At 51.6% G+C, this 26366-nt stretch overlaps 2 protein-coding genes and 1 non-coding gene across 9 annotated transcripts; 2 read left to right on the top strand and 1 right to left on the bottom strand.

Moving 5' to 3' along the window:
- Positions 1 to 15972, top strand: FBXO6 (F-box protein 6). Of its 5 annotated transcripts, XM_027110179.1 has the most exons (8): positions 271 to 392; positions 1763 to 1896; positions 7465 to 7717; positions 10491 to 10786; positions 12899 to 13025; positions 13506 to 13601; positions 14485 to 14620; positions 14861 to 15972. In XM_027110179.1, exons 4-8 carry the CDS (start codon positions 10522 to 10524, stop codon positions 15032 to 15034), a joined length of 798 nt encoding a protein of 265 aa, XP_026965980.1. In that variant the 5' UTR covers positions 271 to 392; positions 1763 to 1896; positions 7465 to 7717; positions 10491 to 10521; the 3' UTR covers positions 15035 to 15972. The 5 variants fall into 5 exon arrangements, with proteins under 5 accessions (XP_026965981.1, XP_026965979.1, XP_026965978.1 ...); XM_027110180.1 differs by lacking the exons at positions 271 to 392; positions 7465 to 7717 and adding an exon at positions 1 to 103 and having other exon boundaries at positions 14861 to 15298; XM_027110178.1 differs by lacking the exon at positions 7465 to 7717 and having other exon boundaries at positions 206 to 324.
- MAD2L2 (mitotic arrest deficient 2 like 2) lies at positions 15385 to 20905 on the bottom strand. Of its 3 annotated transcripts, XM_027110183.1 has the most exons (10): positions 20711 to 20872; positions 20478 to 20579; positions 20293 to 20344; positions 20080 to 20198; positions 18551 to 18622; positions 17856 to 17956; positions 16954 to 17048; positions 16557 to 16630; positions 15967 to 16059; positions 15389 to 15726 (listed from the first exon to the last, which is right to left on the bottom strand). In XM_027110183.1, exons 3-10 carry the CDS (start codon positions 20330 to 20332, stop codon positions 15685 to 15687), a joined length of 636 nt encoding a protein of 211 aa, XP_026965984.1. In that variant the 5' UTR covers positions 20333 to 20344; positions 20478 to 20579; positions 20711 to 20872; the 3' UTR covers positions 15389 to 15684. The 3 variants fall into 3 exon arrangements, with proteins under 3 accessions (XP_026965985.1, XP_026965984.1, XP_026965983.1); XM_027110184.1 differs by lacking the exon at positions 20478 to 20579 and having other exon boundaries at positions 15385 to 15726; positions 20771 to 20905; XM_027110182.1 differs by lacking the exon at positions 20478 to 20579 and having other exon boundaries at positions 20711 to 20871.
- Positions 20906 to 24558: 3653 nt separating this feature from the next.
- LOC113622498 (U6 spliceosomal RNA) lies at positions 24559 to 24660 on the top strand. Its single transcript, XR_003433543.1, has one exon. It is a non-coding gene; the product is annotated as a U6 spliceosomal RNA (small nuclear RNA).
- Positions 24661 to 26366: the final 1706 nt, after the last annotated feature.

The raw sequence follows: 26366 nt of genomic DNA, 5'->3' as shown, positions 1-26366 counted from the left end.
GAAGGAGGCTCCGGCCTACCGGAGGGAAGTGGGAGCAGAGAGAAATTGGGTCCCCACTGCTGAGCCGCCCACCGCCTGGAAGGACTGAGCTTCAGGAAACGAGGTCTGGAGCTCCCCTGACGCCGCCCCAACCCTGCGGACACCAGATTTCTTTGCTCGCGCCTGGGAAAGTTGTCCCGGCGTGGGGCGGGGCGAAGTCGCAGGAGCAGCAAGCTGGCGCCGTGAGGGAGGCGGCCTGAGCGCGGCGCGTGACGCAGGCGCCGGGCGGGGCGAGAGCTGACGGCGCCGCCGAGGCCGTAGGCTCCAGGCAGACCCCGACCTCAGGTCGCGCCGAGCGCTCCGACCCGCGCCCAGATCTCGGCCCAGGCAGGGGACGGGTAGGGGGGCGACAGGTGCGGGAGAGGGCTTGGATGTTCGGCGCTGGGGGGTCGTCGGGACGTTAACCGAGCCCGAAGACGCTGTCTCCGGCCGGCCGGGAAGCCGGCAGCCGCGGGAAGGGTGCTGGGGGAGCCGCTTCCGGGCGGGGCGGGGCGCGGGGCGGGGCCAGTCTCTAGGGTCTGATAGCTCGGCGCGGAGCGCTTCGCTTCCCAGCTTGGCCGTCCCGGAGTATCCTCGGCGTCCACGGCCACTCCGGCTTAACCTCGCGTGCAGCGCCCCGGCCAGGGGACAGTCTAGGAACTCGGCACCGTCACGCCCGCAGGACCTGGGACGGGGGCCTCACTTCCCCAAGCCGCAGTTTCCGTTTTCGGAAATGGGCTTAGTAACAGTGTCTCGAGTGGTTGTAGGGAGGGTCTATGGAGAAAAGGCCAGCGTGTGGCCCTGGGCCTAGTACGTGGGAAGCCCAATCGATGCGAGGTGGCTTCTTAGGGCTGATGTGGACGTTTCCACCCCAGAATGCCCTTCACCCCCTCCGCCCTTCTGCATTCAGGCTTTGGGGATGGAGTCTAGTGATGACATGCGACCAGAGCGAAAGACCAGACTTTGGACGATAGGTCGAGCAGGTGTTTGTACCTAAGACGCCTCTAATTTGGAGCCCAGGGACTTTTATTTGGCATAGACAATGCTTTTAGAAGTTGCCAACATTTAAAATTTGACAGATTTCATGTATTTAAAAAATGTTTAAAATTCCTGTAAAATGGGAAGACCTGGCCGCATGGAGTATTTTTCCATCATAGCATTTTGCACAAGCTGCAAGTACCTTATTTATCTGTTTTTTGGGGGTTTTTTTCCTCTGATAATGGAAAAATACTTCTCCCTGGGCAGGTGCCAGAGTGTGTGCCCACCCTCATTTTTTTAATGGGATGAAAGCTTTGAGAAGACTGTGAGCTGTGTGAAAATTAAAAAAGGGAAACCTCACTAAAATGGAGTCAGGAAATGAGGAAGAGGAACACTTGACAGTCAGTACAATCCCAACATCAAGAGGCATACTTAAAATACCTGGCAGGAAGTGAGACTACTACTGCCAGCAGGAGGAAAAAATGATTTTCTCTTTGCCTGGCAACAGCTCAGCCAATGAGAGACTGTCACAACTCAACCAATGAAAAGCCACTATACTTCCAACTCCCCGTGTCTTCCAATGGGCTTTTTGTTTATAACGGCCCCACCCAATTTTCCCTTCTCCTCTGTAAAAGAGTCTCTTCTCCTTTGCTTAACAGGACTTGTAAGTGGTTCGCCATAGTTGCACAGCCTGCCTTGCAGTTATTTGCTGCTCCCAAATAAACCTGTTTTGCAAGTAAAATAAGCGGCTATTTTATTGTTTTAGGTTAACGTTACACGGAGGTTTCACTGAGATCCAGAGAAGACCCCCAACAACTCCGAGGCTGGTGAGCAAACAGGTGCTGGTACCCACAGATCCCACAGAACTCACTGCTTTCTCACCAACTTTGCAGTTTGAAGGTAAGTTTTTTTCCTGGATCTGAGCTCCGCTCTTTTTGCGTTTTGAAGCTCTCCAGGTTTTCTTTGGGATCTGTTTGAAGGCTTCGTCCTTTTTCGTTAAGGCCTTGTTTGTCTGTGAGTACTTGGTTGGCACTTTAGCCTCACTCTTGAAATCACGCTGTTCCAACTGGAACTGTGCTAGCTTTCAGTCCGACTACTTTTGGAACCAGGCTGTTCCTATTGAAACTGTGCTGGTATTTGGCCTGTGGGCTGTTTAAGGATGATTCTTTTGCTCTAGAGAAAAACCCGTGAAAAATGGGATCCCAGTTATCTAAATGTTTTGAGGGTGCCCCCCCACACCTTTTCAGGGACCCTGGGCAATTTTATGTTTAAAAACTGCTGTCTCTCCTTATATACATTTTTAACTAAATGGACCAATTGAAACAGACGTAATTTAGAACATCAGTGACCAGCATGGGGAACTTCTGAACTCCCCAAACTTCCTTTCTTAAAATTGTGTTAGACTGCCACAGATCTGCAGTTGTCAAAACTGAATTGGACACCAATTTTGATTGGTATTTTAAGGCTTCCAAAACGTATCAGGAGTCTAAAATTGCCTCTTTGCAATATACAATTTTTAAAGTAACTGAGGGAAATAAAATATTAAAATAAGACAAAATGGCTTCTGAGGTCTCTTTTTCCCCTACCCCGTCTTCTTTGTCTCTGGATACTGGCAGTCGTCTTGTGCTCAAGCCCATCCCAGGCGCCATCTTCCTTTCCTTCTGCACCTCCCCAGTCTAGTTCTCTCGCTGAACTTCCCTTTTTCCCTACAGCTCCGCTGACTCTCCCTGCTCCCTCCTCTGAGCCTATCAGAACCTCCTCCTTAAAGTTAATCTTCTGAGGATTGAAATAAACCCCAGATTACTTATGTTCCCTGGACTAAGCCAAATTGTGAGCCGTAGTTCAAGAGGTTCCTAAAGTGACTGAGGACCCCCTTAGGTTTGCTGAAGATGTTAATACTTGTTCAAACCTACCAGTCTGGTTTCTCAGATGTATATCAGTTAGTCCACGTGCTTGTTGGTGAGAGTCAAGCAAACACTGGATGAAACTAGCCCATGGGAACATTCTGGAGGGGATTTAGAAGGGCAATCCCCTAACTTTTGGCAAGAGGCTAGAACACTCAGTGAAAACCTCCACTGAGCAATTGTAGTAGCCTCTCCTAAGCCTGTTGATCAGAACAAAGGTCAGCCTTGCATACAAAAATCTGATGAACCTGTTCATGGCTATTCTAACAGGTTATTTTTAAAGAAAACGCTGGTCTTCCTTCAGATGTTGAGTCCACTAGGGTAACTGTCACCTCCATGTTTATTAATGGGCTGAACCAGGATCTTTTTCTTTTATTTAAAAGAACCAGGATGGAATGGGAAACTGTGTCCACGCTAGATTCGTTTGGCAGATCAGCTCACTTGCACCCTAGATGAGTCACCAAAAAGAAAAACCACTAAATTCTTTTGTTTGTTTGTTTGTTTTTTTGCGGTACAAGGGCCTCTCACTGCTGTGGCCTCTCCCATTACGGAGCACAGGCTCCGGACGCGCAGGCTCAGTGGCCACGGCTCACGGGTCCAGCCGCTCCGCGGCATGTGGGATCTTCCCGGACCGGGGCACGAACCCGTGTCCCCTGCATCGGCAGGCGGACTCTCAACCACTGCGTCACCAGGGAAGCCCAAACCACTAAATTCTTAATCTTCAACTCCAGCAAATGAAGGTCCCTAAACAAAACTAAAAACCTAATTTCTGCTATTGCAAAAAGCCAGGGCATCGGAAAAAAGACTTACAAATTTAAGCGTTCCAGGAGTTTTCAGCCCTCTCAGCCTTTCCAGTGTCCTCCTAATGCCCAATGAGGGGGCCCTGAGGAACTGCAGGGGCTCTTCCCAATCCTCCCTGTTAATCAGCTTGAAGAAACAGCTCTCCAGATTGGGAAGGAATCTCTGTCGTTACTGACAGCGGAGCCACACTCTCGGTGCTCAGCCCCACTGCAGAGCCCTAATACAGTTCCCATAGTGGCGATCTCTGATACTCCTCAACAGGCTCCTGTCTCTGAACCTTTTCCCTTTTGTTTAGGCCCTTTGAGAGAGACACACTTTCTCTCCTTAGCTCGTCTCCCTCCATTCACTTATTAGGCCAAGACTTCTTGGAAGAGTATTATGCCGAATTTCTTTCTCCCAAAAGGGGGAAATAATTCTAGAATTTGACAGTAGCCATCTAAATAGCCAACCTGGTAAATTAAAAGACCCTTCGACGTCTTTTATTTGTTCTGTTTCCGGCACTGCTGGGGCCGATTCTTGAAACACTGATCATTTGTCCCTATTGAATCAGCCACCACCCTCCTTATAGGCAAAAATCTCCAACTGATATTGGCAAAATTCACAGTGTACCTCCCATTAAGATCCAAATCGATCCCTCTAAACTCTCTTCAGAATTAATCAGTACCCTGTAAGTAAAGAAGCCCTTCAGATAGAAAACCCATGATAGAAGATTTCAAGGCTCAGGGCCTCACTATCCCTTGCACTAGTCCCTGTAATACACCTGTTATACCTGTGAGAAAACCCAAGGGCTGAGGATGGAGGTTTATCCAGGACCTCTGAGCAATAAACATTGTTATCTCTCAACACCCAGTTGTTCCTGACCACTGCATGCTACTGACATCCATTCCCACTTGAAGCAAATTTTTCACTGTGACTGATCTATGCAGTGTATTTTTCAACTCATTCTAGTTGATAAGGCTAGCCAATATCTTTTTGCCTTCACCTGGGACGGACAACAATATACTCGTATAGCAGTGACCCAGGGTTTCACAGAAAGTCCTTACTTTTCACAAATCATGAAAGCTGATTTGGATGATGTAAAGTTTTCTGCAGGTTCTACTTTGTTACATTATATAGATGATTTGCGCCTATGCTGTCCTTCTCAAACCTCCTCACAGGAAGACAGCATCCACCAGCTAAAATTTTTGGCCTTAAAGGGACATACAGTCTCCAAAGAAAAATGGCACTTTGCTCAAACTCAGGTTCAGTATTTAGAGCACATGATCTCAGAACAGGGACTACTGGATCTAGATAGACTCCATGACATCCTGAACTGCCCAGAATCGAACACTAAGCTCCGAAGGTTTTCTTGGGCTATCTGGCTGCTGTTGAAATCGGAGTCCAATTTTCTCTCTTCTGGCTCAGCCCCTACGTGCTTTATTAAAAACCAGCAAATCTGACCCCATTAATTGGGGAGATCAAGATGACACAGCTTTTGAAGACTTAAGGAAAAGCTTAATGAGACTACCTGCCCTTGGGCATCCTAATTACCAGCTTCCCTTTTCCCTCTTTGTATGTGAGAAGGCAGGGAATGTCCTCGGAGCCCAAAAACAGGGGGCTTGTAGGAACTGTGCTGGTATTTGGCCTGTGGGCTGTTTGAGAATGATTCTTTTGCTCTAGAGAAAAAACCCTGAAAAATGGGATCCCAGTTATCTAAATGTTTTGAGGGTATTGTAGCCAACAGGGTATTGTAGGGTACTGTAGGGTATTGTAGCCAACAGCTGGACCCTGTGGCACAGGTATATCCCCCTTGCTTCAAAGCCATTCCTTCTACCGTCCTTCTGGTTAAGGCCACCAAAGAGACAATCATGGGATCCCCTTTAACCATCTTCGTACCCCATCTTCGTACTGCATGCTTCCATGCAGTGGAAGCCCTCCTAAATTCTTGTCCACTCAACATTTTTCAGTCAGTTGCCTCACCTGTTATGAAATCCTTTTGCTAACTGCTTCTCACATAGCTCTTTCACATTGCACCAACCTCAACCCTGCTACTCTTCTCTCCTTCACTGACGAATCCCCTCACCACTGCCTGACCCTTACTGGTCACCCTTTGACTCCGTGTAATAATTTAGAGGAGACTCCTCTAACCAATGCAGATTTTTCATGGTTTACTGATGGTTCTTATTTAAAGGGAGAAAGTGGTAAAGATTGTGCTGGGTATGCCATTGCAACTCCTTTTGATATTGTTGAAGCAGCGCCTTTACCTACGGCTTAATTATGCAACAGGGTGAATTATATGCCCTCACTGAGGTTTGTAGTTTAGCCAAGGGCAAAACTGCAGACATTTATACTGATAGTCAGTATTCCTTTGGAGCAACCCATGACTTTGGAATAACATGGAAACAAGGTTTCCCTACCTCTAATGGGGAAAAGATTAAAAATGGCTCTTATATGCAAAAGCAATTAGGCGCTATACTCTTGACAGCTGCCTTGACTATTATTAAGATCCCTGGGCATTCCAGGCTTGAGTCCCTATAGGCTGAAAGAAACCACCTTGCTGCTATTTCTGCCCCAAATGCTGCTCTCGAAGGAACCAATGACCAAACTTCCGGTATGATCCAAAAGGATGCTCCCCAAGATAACCATCTAGAAATGCCCAATGCCCCAGAAAAGGAAAAACAGTATTGGGGATCTAGGAACTGCTGGTTCAGTAGAAAGAGAAAACTCTGGTTTGGGCCAAATAACAAACTGGTCCTCCCAGAAATTCTGATTCCCACACCTCAGCACTGTACATGCATTGAACTCTTGGTCCAGTGACAAAATGATAGCATTCATGAATGAATGTTGGTGGGGAAATATTAATAAGGCCACAAAAAGTACCTCCCTTCTTGTCCCACCTGTCCAAAATACAATCCAGGGAAACCTGTTTGCACTGTTCCCAGACACTTTGAATTGCGTAATGGGCCATTCAAAGTTTGGTAGATGTAGAGGGGAAAGTGGGGGAGGGATAAATCAGTAGATTGGGATTGACATATATATACTACTCTGTATAAAGTAGATAACTAATAAGGACCTATTGTATAGCACAGCGAACTCCACTCAATACTCTGTAATGACCTATATGGGAAAGAATCTAAAAAAGAGTGGGTATACATGTATGTATAATTGATTCACTTTGCTGTACACCTGATACTAACGCAACATCGTAAATCAACTATATTCCAATTAAAATAAAAGTTTGGTAGATGGATTTCACATAGCTGTCCCCATCTCATGGATATAAATATATTTTATTACATGGTCTGTACGTTTTCTCATTGGATTGAAGCCCTCCCTTGCAGACAGGCCACTGCTTCTTCTGTGGCTACAATTTTGATAGCAAAGATTATCCCTACCTGGGCAACCCCTCTTGAACTTCACAGTGATCAAGGAACCCATTTTACTGGTCAGGTGCTTCGACAAGTTTGTGCTCTTTAACTGGTTTTACAACATTTTCACTGTACTTTCTATCCTCAATCCTCAGTTAGTGGAACGTTCTAATGGCAATATTAAGACCTAGTGGGCAAAATTCATAGAGACCCTCCCCCAAAAAAAGCATTGCCATCGGTCCTTCTAAATCTCAGATCCACCCCTTTCAGAAGTCAAACTCTCACCCTTTGAGGCAGTCACAGGACACCCAATGTTCCTTGCCCCACCCACTTTTGACCCAGAGCTGATGAAAGGAGATATATTTCAATATTGTAAAGGCCTGATTGCGTCTATTAAAAATAACAATGCTTGGTAGAGCAATCTTCTTCATAGTGTGCTCTTGGGAGACGAAGACCTTAAGCATCACACCTTTCAACCTGGAGATTTCATGTACTGGAAAAGACACCTCGAGAAGGACTCTCTTCAACCTCACTGGAAAGGCCCCATCAGGTACTGCTAACCTACCCTTGTGCCTCCAAACTTCAGAGAACAGACTCTTGGATTCATGTGACACATCTAAGAAAGCACCAGACCCTAACTGGACCTGCACACCATCTGGTGACCTGAAGGTAAAGATTTCCTGGATTTGAAGCAGATGACATCTGATGAGACAGCTTGCCCAAGATGTCTAGACAAGGCCTGTTAGAAGGTTTAGAATTCACAGAAGTGTCTTTCTTTCATCTAGACTATAAAACTGACTCTGGATTCTTATCCAAATTCAGTTTCTTGAATTTTCAACCTACAGTCTGTATCATTGATAAAACATCTGATTCCAAACAGTTTCTTTTGAGATAACAATACTGTTTAATTACTTCATGTTTATTCCTACACTGTGTCATTCCAAAATTCTTTTTTTAATTTAATTTTTTTTTATACAGGAGGTTCTTATTATCTATTTTATACATATTAGTTTATATATGTCAATCCCAATCTCCCAATTCATCCCACCACCACCACCACCCCCCCCGCTTTCCCCCCTTGGTGTCCATACGTTTGTTCTCTACATCTGTGTCACTATCTCTGCCTCGCAAGCTGGTTCATCTGTACTGTTTTTCTAGATTCCACATATATGTGTTAATATACGATATTTGTTTGTCTCTTTCTGACTTACTTCACTGTGTATGAGTCTCTAGGTCCATCCACATCTCTACAAATGACCCAGTTTCGTTCCTTTTTATAGCTGAGTAATATTCCATTGTATATATGTACCACATCTTCTTTACAAAATTCTTGTTTAATTCCTTCAGTTTTGAGTGTGCCCTTGCTGTATTCACTATTCTAAGATACAGACTTTTGGATGGGAAATTCCTGAGAGATCTCCCTCCTACCCCTCCTTGTTACTCAAATGTGACCACAATAGGTTTCCAATCCGTGCACTTTCCCTCTGACATGGGACAGGACACCCAGAAAAGATCCTTCCTGGCATCACGGGACAAAAGGCCACTGAATGCTGATTTAAAAAACAGACAAAAACCCTGACTCTTGATCAGTGATGCTTTTGGAGAAAGATCTTGATCAAAAGGGGGAAATGTGAAAATTAATGAAGCAAAACCTCACTGAAATGGAGTTGGGAGGCCAGAAGGGGGGAGTACTTGACAGTCAATACAGGAAGAATCAATACAGATCTCTGGCAGGAAGTAACACTACTAGTGCCAACAGGAGGAAGAAAGATTTTCTCTTTTCCTGGCAACAGCTTAGCTAATGGTATACTGTCACAACTCAGCCATTGAAAAGTCACTATATTTGGAACTCCCAGTTTCCTCTAGCAGACTTTTTGTTTATAACAGTCCCTCCCAACTTCCCCATCTCTTCTATAAAAGAATTCCTTCTGCTTTGCTTAACAGGACTTACAAGTGGTTCACCAGTTGCACGTCCCAAATTTCAATTCTTTGCTGCTCCCAAATAAATCTGTTTTGCTGGTAAAATATCTGGCTGTTTTATTGTTTTAAGTTAACAACTGCTTCTTTGGCCAAGTCGCAATGAAAAATGAAGTCTCCCCAGTGTCCCTACCTGTCCCAGGAGAATATTCCCTTCCCCACCCATAAGCAGATAAGGCCTATCTGCTCCAGCCATCTTGAGTGACAGTGGCTACAGGCCCACTCCCACCCAACTGAGGGAATCCCCTTAGACAGCTGGATAACCAGGATCCCCCCCAGGCAAGATTCAGGCCAAGGTGGTGGCACTGTAATTTTCCCAAAACCCTGTGCAATTCAGATGTAGGAGGGAGGAATGTGTTCTTGGGGGCGGGTACCTCTGCAACTACTGGAGAGTCGTTTGGCTCTGAGGCTAGGAGTGTGGTTAATGATGCTGTGGAGCACTTCTCAACCAGCCCTGTGCTAAATGCTTTCCTTGTACTAACTCAGTCCTCCCAGCCCTTCTGAGGTCGGGACAGTTACCACCTTTTTTGGGGGGGACTACCTTCCCAGCGAGTCACTCCAGGCCAGGATTCAAACCCAAGCGATCTTGCTTCTTCACCCTCAACGTGCTTTTCCGTTTCTGGGCATTTCAGAGTGGCCTGACGCCCAACCCAGAAGTGTGTGGGGAGCCTCCTCATTGGGATGTTTTATCACAGCTAAAGTGGGCAATTTGGGGAGAGAAAGTTTGTTTCTCAGCCCATCACTTAAATTGTGAGCTAGTCTGTGGATGTAATAAAGATTTTACGTTTTTTTTAATATGTATATTTTTTCCCTCACACTTTTTTAAATTATTATATTTTTATTTTTGGCTGCATTGGGTCTTTGTTGCTGTGTGTGGACTTTCTCTAGTTGCAGCGAGCAGGGGCTACTTTTCCTTGTGGTGTGTGGGCTTCTCATTGCAGTGGCTTCTCTTGTGGAGATTGGGCTCTAGGTGTGCAGGGTTCAGTAGTTGTGGCGCACGGGCTTAGTTGCCCCACGGCATGTGGGATCTTCCAGGACCAGGGATCAAACCCATGTCCCCTGCATTGTCAGGCGGATTCTTAACCACTGTGCCACCGGGGAGTCCCAAGATTTTGTGTTCTAACGGTGAATTCATAGTATTAAAATAACATCACTGAAAACCTTTACAGAGCTTACAGACAACAGCATGGCCTTGGCAAATCTTACAGTTCTCCAGGCCCACCAACTGAAAATTAAGCAATTAATTTTTTAATGGGGGGTGGGGTCTCTTAAAAACTGAGTCCCTGAAGACTTTATCAATATTTTTATTGCACTCTTTCAAATGTGCATAACATGTGGCCACTCTTTATTTTGAGGGTCTACCATGTACTGGAAAGGGGCTCCAGTGTTCCCTGGCCCAGGTCCCTGGGGGTCTAAGGGGTCCACCTCCTTGGTCAGAGCTCATGAGCACTGTTGCTCCCCACAGGCCTGTGCATGCTTCTCACCCCCCCACGGCCATGGCCCTGGTCAGCATCAACCAGCTGCCCGAGAGCATCCTGCTGGAGGTGTTCACGCACCTGCCCGCTCGCCAGCTGCTGCTGAACTGCCGCCCTGTCTGCAGCCTCTGGCGCGACCTCATCGACCTTGTGACCCTCTGGAAGCGCAAATGCCTGCATGAGGGCTACGTCACTGAGGACTGGGACCAGTCCGTGGCTGACTGGAAGGTCTTCTACTTTCTGTGCAACCTCCGCAGGAACCTCCTGCGCAACCCGTGTGCCGAAGGTGGGCCGGGGCCTGCTGCTGGGCTGGTTCTGTCCCTTTCCTGAACCTCAGGGCCTTTGTACTTGCTGTTCCCACACTACCTGGAATGTTCTCTCATCACCACCACTCCCCCCAACACCTGTCATGCTCCCTTGGTCCCTCTCCTCATTCTTCAGGTCTCCGTTCAGAGATGTGCCCTGATCCCCCGTCTGCAAACAGTGCTCCCCACGTCTGTCACATCACCCCATTTCCTTCCTTCATAGCACTGGTCATAACCTATAATAACGGAATCTTTTTTTTTTTTCTCTGCCACAAATTTCAAGTTCCTGGGGCCTGACAGATCTTGCCACTCTGCACCCTGTGTCCACATAGCATGTGCTCAGGAAACGTTTGTTGAATGAATAAGCACACTGCAGACCCCCTCCCCTTTAGTTCAGTCTGTGCTGCCTAACGTTGAGGGAGGGCTTCCTGTGTGCCAGGCACTAGTCTGAGGTCTTAGAAATGTCATCATCCTCCCGTCACCCCATGATACGAGGAAGGAAATGAACTGCAGAGGCAACTACGATCACATGGTTTGAGGCTCCTATTGGGCTTATGTTCTCATATATTTGCCAGGCTTTTTTTTTTCTTCATTTAGCATCTTCATTTAGTACCAGGCATCATGCTTCCTGTTTAGGTATAGCAGCAGTTGATGAAGAGGCATAGTTTGTACACTTAGAATCCCTTCCTCTCTTTATCCTTATGAAGATCCTGAGAGTTAGCCAGATAAGAAGGGTTTGGCTCCATTTTATAGATGGGGAGCATGAGGCCCCCCAGATGAGCGTCTTGCTCAAAGATCTAGAACTGCCCAGCTTCTGGGGTCCAGTCCTGACTGCTGAAGGCCCTTAGGCCCTTCTTCGAGGCCCCACAGACAGTGCCCCAGACACTCAGTCTCCTGGCCTGCCCCAAATCCTGCTCAGAAGCTGCCCAGCCGGGCCGGGCCATCAGCGCAGCTCACACAGCCCTGCAGAGCCGGCCACCCAGCCTTGCGCAGCTCTCCCCCTGCGCCTGCCCTGGGTACTGTCCTGCTCTGGATTTCTGAATTCCTCTTCTGGTTCTCTACTGGGGGGCTCCCGGGGCACCTGGGGGATAGATGTGGGCTCCTAGTAGAGGGAGCAAAGGAATAATTTGGAAAAGCTCTCCTGGTGATCTGGAAAGCCTGGGTAGAGAAGCACTGTTTCCTGAGGTCCTCTCAGCTCAGTCTGAAGGGGGAGATGGGAGGGACAGCCTTACGCCTACAGACCTGCCAAGGCAACCTGGTGGGGACCCTTCCACCAATACAGGGTTACTACACATCACCAACCCAGAGGATGCCCAGGCCCCCAGTCCTCCCTCCTGCCCTGGGCAGAGGGGGTCCGAGTGGGCACAGCAGGTTCCCATGACCCACCAGCAAAGCCCCCCAGATCCCAGTATGTAGTTAACCTCCTGGACGTCGACGTCAGGGGAATGCCAGTCGTCTAGTAAGTGGTCTGAGTTGGGACAAACTCACATTAGCCATTAAGAACAGAATTACCGGGCTTCCCTGGTGGCTCAGTGGTTGAGAGTAGAGCCTGCCGATGCAGGGGACACAGGTTCGTGCCCCGGTCTGGGAAGATCCCATATGCCGTGGAGCGGCTGGGCCCGTGAGCCATGGCCGCTGAGCCCACGCGTCCGGAGCCTGTGCTCCGCAACGGGAGAGGCCACGACAGTGAGAGGCCCACGTACCACCAAAAAAAAAACCAGAATTCCCCACACAGGCCCTTCATAATTTAATGGTTCGAGAACTGAAACTTGGGTATTTCCAGAGCCCCTGGGCAATGTGGAAGTGAGGAAAGGTTCATTTAGAATTTCTGGTCATACTCTTTTCTTTTTTCCAGCTTCACGTTAAGTGTTGACCCGCTCAGGGACAAAGTGGGAGGCAGAGGGCCCAGATCAGGATTGCTGTGGTGGGCACAGGTGGGAAGGCGGGGAGGGGGGCTTGTAGGGCGGCTCCAAGGTGCCGTGGGGTGCATGCCTTGAGATCTGAGCCTTACCCGCTCCCTCCCAGGACCAGGTGGAGAGGGCCAGGCTGAACATTCACCCAGAGGGTCTCACTGCAGCTTCTGTTTTCCCTAGAGGATATGAGATCCTGGAAAATCGACTCCAACGGAGGGGACCAGTGGAAGGTGGAGAGCCTCCCCGGGGCGCATGGCACAGACTTCCCTGACCCCAAAGTCAAGAAGTACTTTGCCACGTCCTATGAGTAAGACGAACTGAATTGAGAAGCTGTGTGGAGGGAAAAGGGTCCGGACAACCTTTTGCCAAATCCCAGGCCTAAGTGAGGGCCTGTGTGTGAAGCTCCAGAAAGGGGGTTCCAAAGCCAGCTCAGCACCTACCTCTTCCTGGGGCAGGAGGCAACTCAGTGGCTGGGTTGAGGCAAGTGGGGGAGGCGAGCAGTTTGAGGAGGCTGGGAGCCCGTTAAGTGGTTGGGGTAAGTCAGGGATGGTACAGGTTGTCCCCAGTCTAGGGGCCTGAGTTCACGGAAGCGCCCTCCTTGGGTGCCCGGGACACTGGGCCTAAGGACTGGGATGATCGCCACCCAGGCACCAGTGGGTCAAACTCCCTGCACGTTCCCCGCGGGCCTGCATGGAGGCAGGAGCCAGAGTCCTGTCCTGCAGCCCCTGCACCAGCTCCCTGGGTCCGGGTCACGCCTGGGGACGCACGCCTCGCCTCTGCTCCGCAGGATGTGTCTCAAGTCGCAGCTGATAGACCTCAAAGCCGAGGGCTACTGGGAGGAGCTACTGGACAAGTTCCGGCCGGACATCGTGGTTAAGGACTGGTGAGTGGGGCCTGCGCCCGAGTCCCACACTCTGCATCCCTCCCTCTGCTCTTCCTGAGAACCCCTCTCGGGAGTGCCCACTGAGCCCGGCGGAGTCCTGGGGCAAGGGCTGCCCCCCTCCCTACCGACAGGCCCAGCACTTATTCAACACTGCCCCCTGCCCCAACCCTGCATCAGCAGATGTTAGCCCCAGTTTACAGATGGGGAGACTGAGGCCTACAGATGAGTTGTCACTAACAGGCCCTGGAGCAAGAGACACTAGGACCCAGCCTCCCTGGACCTCGCAGATACTCACATGCCTGTCTGCCTCCCCTACCCCTTTCACTGTTCATCCCACGACTCTATCCCAAGCTCCTACTCTGTGCCCAGAACTTTGTCTGGCCTGGCCCAGGGCAGAAGCAGGACCCTAATGCCCGCCAGGCCCCAGGGCCACTACTCTGAGGGTGGGGGGTTGGGGCTTGAGAGGTGTGCAGGGCTGCAGTAGGGCTGACCAGAGGGGGAGCCCTGTGCAGCCCCCATCACACAGGCCACCCCTCCCGAACCTCCATTGTAATGTACCGGCGGCAACACAGATCCTACAGCCCAGGACTTTATCTCTGTAGAGAGCCTTTGCTTTTTATGGTGACATCTTCACTGGAACACCCAGGAGGGTCGCCTCTTTTCTCAGATGGGATTATTGAGGCCCAGCGCAGACAGACTGCTTGCCCCAGGGCACAGTGGGGCACAGGGAGCCCTGGAGCCGGCTGGGCCTCGTGGGCAGAGCAGGGAAATGAGACTCGGGGCTCCGATTTGTGGGCCTGCTGCCTGCCCGCCTCCAGAGATGGTGGCCTCCAGGGCCCCCTCTGTACTGGGGTGCACAGTCCCAAGCCCTCCCCTCCCCCAGGTTCGCCGCCAGAGCGGACTGTGGCTGCACCTACCACATCCGAGTACAGCTGGCCTCGGCCGACTACATCGTCCTGGCCTCCTTCGAGCCCCCGCCCATGACCGTCCATCAGTGGAACGATGCCAGGTGGACAGAGGTGAGGCCTCACCTGCTTGCCCCTCGCCATCCACTTCTCCCAAGGCCAGGATGGCAGGAAATCTGGGGCAGCCCCAGGGCCCAGAATGCACCAGTCCTCTGTCTGGAGTTCCTGCCTTCTGGCCGGGAGGCTCTCCCCTGCAGGACCTGACTCCAGCCGTCCCCTCTCCAGCTCAGTGGTCATCCTGTCTCATCCCCTCTTCAGTCCTGGTGGTCACTTCCTTTCCCCTCCTCCCCCCAGGTCTCCCACACCTTCTCGGATTACCCTCCAGGTGTCCGCCACATCCTCTTCCAGCACGGGGGCAAGGACACCCAGTTCTGGGCAGGCTGGTACGGTCCCCGCGTCACCAACAGCAGCATCGTCATCAGCCACAGGGTGACCAGGAGCCCGGCCCCCTCCGTGGCTCCGCGCTAGACCATGCAGGGGCCAGAAGAGGTGGCCCACCTGCCCTCCCCCCTCCCCCTCCACAGGCCCTCCTGACAGCCTGTCCTCCGACAGCCATTCATGTCTTCCATCTGGGCCAGCCGATTGCCAAAGGTCCCCTCCAGGCAAGGCATGAGCCTGTAGGGGGCAGCGAGGCCCCCTGCCCCAGTTCCCACCTGGGGCAAACCCACCATTCTGTGAACTTAATTATCACGTAGCTCTGACATTTTGTTGTAATAAATGTTTTCAGTAAAACCAGCCTGGGGTCGGGTCTAGGGGTCGGGGTACAAGGTCCTCGGCACTTTGGTAGAGAAGCAGCCTCCCTCCCCTCCAGGGAGTGACAGCCCAGCTCAGCCCTGGGGGCTCTTTATTGAAACAACTCACAGCACAGTATTTGAGGCAGCGCTGGCCAGCGGAATCCCAGGAGGCTGAGAAATTGAGGTCCCAGCACCTGTCCCTGCCCTCCTGGGGAGGATTCCTCCATGAAGGCAACCAAGCCTGAGCAGCCCCGGGCTGGAGGGTGGGTGGTCCATACATAGAGGCAATAAGAGCACTTGGAATCAGAGTGACCCTGCAGCACTGCCCTAGGCTGGGCCCCCAAAGTCCGACAGTTGTGGCATCCACGGTGGGCAGGCACACCCTCAGCTGCTTTTATGAGCTCGCTCTTCCACGTAGAGCTGCATCTAATGGACAGGAACGAACACCATGGTCAGGTGGACAGCCAGGGCAGCTACTCTGGAGAACCCACGGGGTCTCCGACAAGGGTGGGCTCTGTAGCCCCAGCCAGGGTTTAAGGGAAAGAGGGAGTTGGGAGCATAAAGCCAGGCATGCCCTGGTCATCTCCCCTGAGCCTTGATCCAGAAGCCGCCTAACAGGGCCTCAGCACACCCTAAATAAAGCACACTCAGGCCCAAGCAGCTTACCTTTAAGATGTCTGATGTCATGGTTTTCAGGGGTATCAGTCGGGGGTCATGCATGTGGACGTCCTGCTCATCTGCCAGGATCCAGGGGAAGTCCTAGGGAGGGGACAAGGGAAGGGTGGCAGGGGGCTGGTCCATGGCCCGCCCTCACTTTGCTGCCCTCTCCCCTTCCGGAGCTGGCATCCTCAGACTTCGGGGAGCATCAGAGTCACCAGGGAATGGCTGGCCGTGCAGATTCCTAGGTTCCCCCACCGGAGAGAGGCTGAGTCTGTAGATCTGAGCTGGGCTGGGAGCCCCAGTGATTTAACAAGCCCCAAACACCAGTTCTGAAACTGGATCAAGGATCCCCTCCCTTGAGAACCCCCAATGAGCTGGTGGCTCTCCCTGCTCTCAGCGCCAAGTGCCCAGGTGGGGCGATGACAAGCGGCTGGCCACAGAGCCAGCGCACAGTGAGAGCCTACCGATGCCAGGCGCTGCCGTAAGAAGTGTAATGAATGCCCTGCCGTAGGCAGCGCCCTCGCTCTCATGGAACTCCGGTTTTCAGACCTCCCAGCGGTCTCCCTGCCCACCCTCCCACACCAGTCTCATCTCACCTTGATGACCTGGATCTTCTCCATGTTGCGAGTGGCAGCTTCTCTCGTGTGCACTAAGACTGTGAAGGTACAGCCTAAAGAGGCCAGAGTTTGGTCAAGCCTGGGCCACCCCATGCCTGCCGCGTGGCACAGCCTCTTCCCACCTCCCTAGCTGGCTCAGCAGCCCCGCAAAGCAGAGTGTAAACCCAGTGTTCAGAAAAGTCACAGTCAACAGGGAGACTAAAGCCCAGGTGGAGTCATCAGGGAAGCTTCCTGGAGGAGGTGGGCTTTCAGAAGAGTTCTAAAAGGCAGGAAGGAAGAGAGGGAGCTTGGTGCAGCCAAGTAGGGATCTGAGGACACAGACCAACACAGGTAGCCATGGAAATGCCCAGGGAAGAGGGGGTGGGAGTGAGCACACCTGGGGGGTTGTGGTCCAGGACAGCATCACATACACTGATCTTCAGGATGAAGGCTCGGAGCAGCTGCTCCACGTGAGACAGCAGGGAGTCTGAGCTGGGAAGCAGAGAAGAGGAGAGTCTCCCAGCACATAGGTGTCCCCCTCCCACCAGCAGGCAAGCAACTCTGGGAGCAGCCCTGGCGGTGCAGAGTCCCCCTAGTGCTTCTGAGTGTATTGACTTCTGAGGCCCTGGCTACCTGTCTCTACACAGTTGACATCATCTGGGGAGTTTAAAACCAAAGCCGAGTCCCATCCCAGGCTAATTAAGTCAGAATGCGGCGGGGGGAAGGGGCACAGGGAACCCCAGTAGGTGGTTCTAATATGCAGCCCAGTCTGAGAACCGGACACAAAGCCAGGAAGGGACAGGGTTTGCCCGAGGCCACATAGCAAGTAGGGACAGATTCTAGTGCCCTGACCTCACCACACGAAGCTGGCAGCTGACCAGCCCAACACGCCCATCCAAGGTCAACATCTGGTTGACTAGGGACTGGATGGATGCTTGACTGGGAAGTCAGGAAACTGGGTCTGTGTCCTGGCTCTGGGTGACCAGGTCAAGATCATCTCTCAGGACCCTGGTTTCTCCATCTATAAAATGAGGTTGGGACTAGCCATTCACCAACGTTGTGATTTTCCAGGTGTGATACTGGAGGGTCTCCGTGTAACCTGTGTGATGTCCACAGAGACCACTGGGCGGCCGGCTGTGACTCAGACACTAACAGGCCTCGTTGGGTCAGCACACTTTGCCATGTCTCCTCTCAGGCCTTTAGCAAGGCATTCAGGGGCTGCCTTAAAGGGGTGAGGGTGGCCGTGTTACTAGGGACCTCACACCAGTGAGCACGTGGATGGGGGACGAGGCAGCGCACCTGATGGACAGCAGCGGAGGCTGCGTGATTTCGAAGACGAATTTCTCCACTGGGCGGTGCTCCTTGTCCAAGATGACTACCACCACTTTCTCCACATCGTTCTGCAAGGACAGGAAGCCCCGATTCCAGAACTGGACACCCGCCTCCCCCTTACCCCACCCCCCAGCCCCTGCCCCCTGCTCCCTGCCCAGGGAAGAATGGGAAAGGTGCACTCACGGCCCTGCTCAGCTTCTAGGCCCAGAGTCCCTGAGAGCCCAGAAAGAGGTTTGAGAAGTTGAAGTAGGCGCCCCCAGACATGAGTGGTACCCGCGGAGAGGAGAGGATGCCTGGGCCCCACAGGGGTCCCAGCGTGTCCCAGGGAGCAGAACAAGGTAGAATAAGGAAGCCCTGAGGGGCCAAGCTCAGACAGAGCTTGGGGGCAGAGGGGGAGAAAAGAACAGGTGAGAAGGACCCAAAACCCTCTGGGCAGGCCCCAGTCAGCCAACTCCACTAACCAGGGCTCCCGGGCCCGGCACGCCCTGAACGTGCCCACATGCCCTGGGGCCTGTCCCTGGGCAGGGGTGGTCTCCAGAGCGCAGGACACAGGCTTCTGGGTGTTAAGAGTCATGGGGACCCGGTATGGTCCCAGCATCACCCCATCCTGGAGCATGGAGGAGCACTGGGGGTGGGGTGGGCTAGGGGCCTGGTGCCCTCACCTTCTCCAGCAGCGGCTTGACGCAGTGCAATGTGTCCTGGATATACTGGTTCAGCTCCGGGTGACAGGACATCTGCACACAACCCCATGATGGCTGGTGAGGCTGCAGCACTGATGGGGGAGCCATGGCAGACCCCCTCCAGCAGCCCAAGGGCCTGTCTGCCTTCGGAGAGAGGCGCAGCAGTTCCCTAGGGCTCCCCACCCAAGAGACAGACTTCCCATCACGAGGCTAAGAACTGAATTATCCACAGAGGGAGAGAAGTTAGAAGATGCTAAGAATTCAGTCTCAACATTAGCATTTAATATAGCATTAGGAGTTCCTAACGCGGGGTCACTGAGCTCCTCCAGAGTCTGAGAAGTCTTTAAATTGTGAGTGTTTGAGCATACAGGCGTTTTTCCGAGAGGGGATCCAGAAATTTAATCCATTTTCGAACATTAAGAATCTGGAACAGACTTCCCTTGGTGCGCAGTGGTTAAGAATCCGCCTGCCAATGCAGGGGAGAGCCCTGGTCTGGGAAGATCCCACATGCTGCGGAGCAACTAAGCCCGTGCGCCACAACTATCGAGCCTGCGCTCTAGAGCCCGCGAGCCACAACTACTGAAGCCCGCGTGCCTTCAGAGCCGGTGCTCCGCAACAAGGGAAGCCACCGCAATGAGAAGCCTGCGCACCGCAACTAAGAGCAGCCCCTGCTCACCGCCAACTAGAGAAAGCCCGCGCGCAGCAGCGAAGACCCAATGCAGCCATAAATAAATAAATAGATGGATAAATAAATAAATAAATTTATTTAAAAAAAGAATCTGGAACTAAGGAGTTGTGTGGCCTCAGGCTTAACTTCTCTGTGCTTTAGTTACTTCATCTGTGGAAGATCTCATTTAAAAAAGTGAGGATTAAGTGAGATAAGTACCTAGTACGCGGTGGGTGCTCAGTAAGTGCTGATTCTTTTTTTCCTTTTCCTTGTATATCTTTTTGTTTGTTTGTTTTTTTGGGTTTTTCCCCCCCTATATATCTTTTAAGCTTCCACCACCTTCCAGTATTCGGTCATTTATTCTAATATTTACTGAGTGCTTTCTAAGGCACAGGTACTTCTTGAGGCTGGGGATAGAGTAGCATATATTTACTGCTTTGTCTGCCTTTTAACCTAAAGCAACCCGTTACAATTAGGGTAAATGAGGGGAGACGGAAGGTGCCTGAGGTTTATAGGAATCCCCTCCCCAAACCAACCATCCACCAGCTTCAGGAGACCTTTAAAATACAAAGATGGGGGGCTGGGGGGCTCTAATCGGAGGGCCTGGTCCCTAACTTCTAGCAAGGGGAACTCCCAGTTCAGAGGGGACAGAAGGAAACGCCACTGCGGCAAGGGGTGGGAGGTTGTCGGGCTATCAGCAGCTGCTGGGAACTAGAAGGCAAGGCCAGGCCGCTGGGGACTGAGAGGGCTGAGCCTGAAGAAGGAAGAAAGTTAAAAATGTGCTCTCTACCCACTCTGTGATACGGGGGTGACCCAGTGCACCCAGTCTGGATGTGGGGCTCACCTGGACAGGCACGTTGTACTTCTTACGCTTCTGGAAGATGCCCACCGGGTAAACCTCACGCACGTAGAGGATCAGGTGCACCGCCACCTCCAGGAACTCGCAGAGCACGTCGGCCACCACTGCGAGGGGGCCGAACCCAGTGCGCTCGGGGAAGTCCGCCAGCCCAGGCCCTCCCTCGCCCCCCGCCAGGGTGCGCAGGTCCAGCCTCTCTACCTTGACCAAAGTTGAGGTCCTGTCGCGTGAGCGTGGTCATCCTTCCCGATACCTAGGGGGTGGGGCAGGAGCGGGAGCTAGTTCCTAAGGCCCCTATAGCCACAGGGCCCGCCCACCTCCACTGCCCCTCCCCTCCTCCGTCTGGGGGGAATCTGGGCAGGACCGCCCCTCCCTTCACACAGAACCGGAGCAGCTGGGGAGGACCCCCCACGCTGGCGTCAGAGCTCGGAGGCATCAGCTGCGCCGCGATCAGCCTCTGCGCACTGGCCGCCTCGCCCTGCAGTCTCCTGGGAGTAGATAAGGCCAGAGCTGTGCCCGCATAAAGGGCACCGCCGCAGAGGGTACAGCTGGATGCGCAGGGCCGGTAGCGTGAAGCCGGACACGCGGAAAACGAAACTAGGCTGGAATAAGACTTCACCTCCTGCCAGGCTGGATTCTTCCCCTGAGGGAATCCCGCCCTTCTCCTCTTCCCCGGTACCGGCTCCGGCCTCGATTCCGGACTCGGGGCCAGGCCCCCGCGAGAGAATCCACCGACCGATCACTCGCGCCTCGCGCTCAACCAGAGGCCCAGGCGCCGCTCCATGACGTCCGCGGCGCTCCGACGGGTCCTAGCGCCGGCTTCCAGCCACGCCCACCCCCTGCGCAGCCAACCACGGGTGCAGGAGGGAGAAACGGCCAGAGGGGCGGGGCTTGGGAGGGGCGGAGCCCTGCCTGGGCGCCGGTGTGATCCCAGGGCCGTTGCTGCACCACGCCTCTTCCTTTCAATTTTAGGTAGGCGCGAAAAGAGACAACTTTGGTCTCCACATCGGATCGCAACGTATTTCCCCCCCCCAGGGCATTTCTCTCGCTTTAGGAGGCGCGGGAAGAGGTAGCGTACGTGTTGCTGGTGAGAGCCAGCTCGAGGTCACAGCTGGGCACTATGGACAGCGACATCTACCGCTAGCTCCGCAGTCACCATCCCCGGAACCTCAGCTGCCCAACCGAAAGCGAATCCGCCGGCTCCGGGGCGGGGACAGGGGAGTGCCGGCGAGCATCGGGGACGTCCCCGTCCCCACCCCCACCCGGAGCCTAAATGCAGCCAGTCTTTACCTTTACCTCCCAAGAAGGTAAAAACTTCCCGGGCCGTGCACCATAACAATAGCTGACATTTATAGAGGTCCAGCCATGTGCCAGGGACTGGGCTAAGTGTGTTCGTGGATCAGCTCACTAAATCCTCAAAACAATTCCACGCGACAGTTGCCATGATTGTCCCCGTTTTACGTATGAGCCAAGTGAATTTCAGAGGGGTGAAGTAACCTGCCCGAGTTACCCAGCTATTGGGGGAGGCGGTGGGCATAGTTGTCTTCTGCCACTACACTTTGTAGCTCGCAAGTCCCCCAGAGGCATGGACTCTGGAAGGGCTGAGAGGACCCTGGGAAATAATAATATTAAAATAGTTACTAACATGCATTGAGCACTTAATATGTTTCAAGCACTGATTTCTTTAATTCTCTCATTAACCCTAGGAGCTAAGCCTTCATTTTACAGTCCCACTTTATAGATGGTAAAACAGGCTCAGAGATGTTCCCTAATTTGCCAAAATCACACAGTTGGAATACAAACCCAGTTCTGACTTCTACTCGAACTCCCGGGCTTCACCTTATTTTCAGCCCCTTTATTTTACAGATGGGAAAACTAAGGTCAGAGAAGTGGCTGAGGAGTTATGGCAACAAATCAGGGCCAGAAGTCCGGGGATCTTGTCTCTGACCTCCAGGGACACAAAAGCTGGTTAGGAGTCATGCCCATCTGCTGGTACACAGATATAGCTATAGGAATGTTTACCGTTTACTGCTTAGTATTGGAGACCTGCACCTCCTTCACCCCAGATGCTTTCAAACCTGCATTTACACACTTCTGATGGGGTGGGGGCAGGGGAGAGAATAACTAACCTAGCCCATTAAGCCAAGAATGCCCGCAGAGCATTTCTCAAAAGCAGTCCTAGGAAATCTGCATCAGGATCCCCAGGGAGCCCATTAAACGTCAGGAACCTGGGCTTCCCGGACCTACCAGATCAGTTGGGGTGCACAGCAGGGCACTAGCCCTTTAACAAGCTCCCAGGGGCCCTGATGCCCAAGAAAGTGTGGGAATTGCAACCACAGTGGTTTGGGCTTTTCCAGGGAAAGTCTGCATTTCATTAAATTGCAATGCTTAACCCAATGGAATGGATGATTTATTTCAGAAATGGATGCACCTGGCAGCACATTTGGGGCACAGCAATCCTTTCCAAGACCTGGGGATCCTGCCCATGTCATATAGAAGAGGACCATTTCCATATGGAAAGAGCTGAGCAGCTCACTTGCTTGTAGACAGGTGTCCCATGGCTCCTTGAGATTTAATCACTGAGGATGCTTTGGAAACTGGAGAGATTTGAGGGTCCCTCTTTGCCCGTCCCTGGAGCCCGCTGAAGCAGCATTTTCACTGGTAACAGAAAGTGGCAGTCTTAAGGGGGCAATTCTTTGTAAAGGGTCCCTTAGGATTGGGGTCTAGGGTGGAGAAACTCAAAGCCCAGCTACTCCTGTGGCCTCCGGGGCAAAGTGTGAGCGACCTGGGGGCTCATGCCAGGCATTCCTTCATGGGCCCTAAGCCCCAGCCCCCCACCCCACCCCCGCCCTGAGACGACACAGTGCAAGTCACCCATAGGTCTCCTGCCACACAGAGCTAAAGAACTTCAGAGAAACCTTGGTGGACATACACCCCAAAACTCTCATTTTTCCAGTGAGGACACTGAGGTCCCAACACCTTTGTTTGACACTGGGGCACCCACCCTGTCAACTGTAACCTGGATAAAAACACCTACATTCGGGGCTTTGGATTCGGAGCCAGCCATAAACAGAGGAAGGGGGGCTAGGAGACAGATGAGGAGGGATCAAACTGATCGACCTCAGCCCCCAAAAGGCCTCCATCTCATTTGTGAAATGAACAGGCTGGACAGATGTTCCCTAAACCTCTGATGGCCTCGGGTTCCACGGGGGCCAAGAAGCTGTGCATGGGACAGGGGTAGGGGGCCGAATCAGCATGGGGCCATGGGGGAGCTCTGTGAAAAGTCATCTGTTACTTCCATCCATTCGGCATCTGGTTTTTCATTTCTTAATCGCATCAGCATGATGGATGGTCACGGATTACAGATTACAGATTACAACCCCAGATTACATCATGGGGTTAATTTATTACATTTTTGAATACCCACTTGCTGGGAGACTGCTTTTCAAAGGTATTTGCATATCTTTCACCATAACAACAATGTGTAGGAGGGCATCTGGGAGGGAAGGATGGATGTTTAGGAGGGGAGAGAGCTTATTTGCCAACTGAAGCAGGTTCCTGAGGGTCTGCAATGGGAACAGAGAGCAAATCACTCCCTAGAGACATTTAAATTGAAACTAAGAGAAGGTGAGATGCAAGAAAGTTTTGCAAAGACTGCATGGGTGAAGGAAGATTCCTGGGGTTCACTGAACAGCACACAATGAGTGAATGGGGTATAATAACAAGCAATGAAGTGTCCAGACCCCTAAGATGCTTCCAGAGTCCCTCCCATTCTCACCATCCTGATCACAGGACATATTATTCATCCCATCCCTGCCTAAGGTTCCCAGGACACCAAACACAGGGAGGTGGGAGGAGCCACAGAGTCAGCACGTATAGCCCGGTGAAGATCCCACTGATACCACGATATTCAGGAACCCAGCCAGCTGGGATGCCCCCTGAGCAGAGGCCCAGCCTCATTCATTCTCTTAGTCCAGCACCTCACCAGTGCCTGGCCAAATCCAGGTTCTGAATGAATGTGTGTCCAATGAGCGAATGAAAGAACGAAGGCATGAAATGATGGTGCGCAGTGTCTCATTGCCACTTGCCCGACATGAATCCTCATTTAGTCCGGATGAGGGGCAAAGACCTCTGATTTCAGTGCTTGGGCTCTAGGTGGTGGTGTGCAGAGAAAAGCTGCTTTCACAAATGAAGCAAGAGCTGCGGATTACTCGCTACGGTGCCCCTCACACCCACTGGGCTGCTGCTTCTCTCCCCAGCACTGCCCCTTAACCTGCTGTGAGGCCTTCCCTCTCTGACTCTCAGTTTCCTCCTCTGTAAAATGGGATCATGGCAGCACCAATTCCATAGAGTTGAGTAAGAAGTAAGTGAGATAATGTTTGTAAAACTATAACGTGCACAATACCTGGCACATAAATGCCTAATTACTGGCTGTTACGACAATGATATTCAGGTTGACACACACCTTGCTAGCTTCGGCAGCAATGTACAAAAATTGGGACGATACAGAGGTTAGTGTGGCCCCTGTGCAAGGACGACATGCAAATTTGTGAAGCGTTCCACGTTTTTCTAAAAAAAGAGTGGATATATGTGTACGTATAACTGATTCACCTTGCTGTACACCTGAAACTATCACAACCTTGTAAATCAACTATACTCCAATAAAAATTCTAAAAAAAGATCGACATACACTATCTAAGCCCCTAGAGCAAACACTCTGAACCAGCCATCATGCCTTTCAAAACCCCATCCAAAACATCCGGAGCTGGCCCCTCTTGCCAGTTCCATTCCCCAAGGCAGCAGGCAGCCCCCAAGATGCCCTTAAGGTGGGCATGCATCCTCATGGCCTGAGATGCCTAAAGACAAGTGGCTGCGGCTGAAGACAGCTCCTCTCCCCGCTCATCTAGTCTTCTGGTGTGAGGCCCGACCTGCCCAGCTGCCCCAGATCCTGGGGTCCACTGCTGACCTCAGACCCAGGTCAGAGCCCTGACCTTAGGCCAGTAACACTGGGCGGCTTCCAATAGTTCAACCAGGGCAAAGCCCCCATGCCATTCCGTCCCTGAAGTTCTGCTGACTCCGCAGGGTCATTGACACCTTGTTGGTCAGGGGGACCTGACAGGTCATCTCTTTTTAAACTTTGAACTTTTATCCACAGAAATGCACAGAGACACTAAATGTTTTCCACAATTTTAGGGGTTGCCGGGACCTCTGAAGTCATCCTCAACCACAGGGTAAGAACCCTTGATCCAACTCAACTGCCACTTTTTAAAAATAACTGCTTTATTGAGATATAATTCACAAACCATAAAGTTCATCCTTTTAACGCATGCAATTCAGTGGTTTTTAATATCGTCGCAAAGTTGTGCGTCAATCACCACTGTCTAATTCCAGAACATTTCCATCATCCCAGAAAGAAAACCCCCCGCGTACATTGGCAGCCACTTCCCCAGTCTCGCCTTCTGCCAGCCCCTGGCAACCAACCACTCGTCTACTTTCTGTCTCTATGGACTTGCCTATTCTGAACATTTCATGTAAATCATACAATATGTGGCCTTTTACGTCTGGTTTGTTTCACGAAGCGTTCATGTTTTCAAGGTTCACCAAAACTGCGGCATGTACTGGTACTTCATCTTTTTTGTGGCCGAATAATATTCTGCTGTATGAATATACCACGTTTTGTTTATCCACTCATCAGGTGATGGATATTTGACTTGTTTCCACTTTGGCCATTCAAACATGGGGAAACGGAGACCCAAAGTCACCATAACCTAGATGGGATAGGAGTCCAGACCTCTCTCCTAACATCCACCTTTTCTTGCAGCATTGCTCTGGGAGAACCCAGAGAACAGAGAGTCCAAGCGTGGCGAAAGATCGCCCCACTGGCGAATAGCCATCGCAACAGCATTTGAACCAGAGGATCCAATAACTTGCTTCCGGTTCAGTAAATGCTGGGCCACAGCTTCATCCTTGACAGAGAGAATCATACCCACTGTCCCCCTCCCAGACCCAAGCCACCATCACCTCTTCCCTGCCACTGTTCCTAGCTGGTCTCCCTGCTTTTGTCCTTGCCAAATGCAGTCTATTCTCAACTTTGGGAATCAGAGTGAATTTGTTAAAACCTAAGTCAGATGATGTCTCTGCTCTGCTCACAACCCAATCCATCCTCGTGCCTGCCCATCAGGCTGATAATATTACGGTAACAATAGCAGATAATTTTTCTAGAGCATATCCTGTGGGGTCAGGACCTTAGGAACATTATCTCCTTACACAGGCCA

The sequence above is a fragment of the Aethalodelphis obliquidens genome, unplaced genomic scaffold, assembly GCF_003676395.1.
Source record: "Aethalodelphis obliquidens isolate GAN/ISIS:26980383/991018 unplaced genomic scaffold, ASM367639v1 scaffold9, whole genome shotgun sequence".
Classification (NCBI taxonomy): domain Eukaryota; kingdom Metazoa; phylum Chordata; class Mammalia; order Artiodactyla; family Delphinidae; genus Aethalodelphis; species Aethalodelphis obliquidens.
This window is presented reverse-complemented; position numbering and strand designations above follow the sequence as displayed.

What these genes read in the sequence shown, in the direction of transcription:
- FBXO6 (XM_027110178.1), top strand. Translation starts at nt 10,522, where the DNA reads ATGGCCCTGGTCAGCATCAACCAGCTGCCCGAGAGCATCCTGCTGGAG. An exon ending in GCGCAACCCGTGTGCCGAAG is followed by an intron (nt 10,787 to 12,898) that starts GTGGGCCGGGGC and finishes TGTTTTCCCTAG; the next exon opens with AGGATATGAGATCCTGGAAA. An exon ending in TACTTTGCCACGTCCTATGA is followed by an intron (nt 13,026 to 13,505) that starts GTAAGACGAACT and finishes TCTGCTCCGCAG; the next exon opens with GATGTGTCTCAAGTCGCAGC.
- MAD2L2 (XM_027110184.1), bottom strand. Translation starts at nt 20,332, where the DNA reads ATGACCACGCTCACGCGACAGGACCTCAACTTTGGTCAAG. An exon ending in AGAAGATCCAGGTCATCAAG is followed by an intron (nt 16,060 to 16,556) that starts GTGAGATGAGAC and finishes TCCCCTCCCTAG; the next exon opens with GACTTCCCCTGGATCCTGGC. An exon ending in TGACATCAGACATCTTAAAG is followed by an intron (nt 15,727 to 15,966) that starts GTAAGCTGCTTG and finishes CCTGTCCATTAG; the next exon opens with ATGCAGCTCTACGTGGAAGA.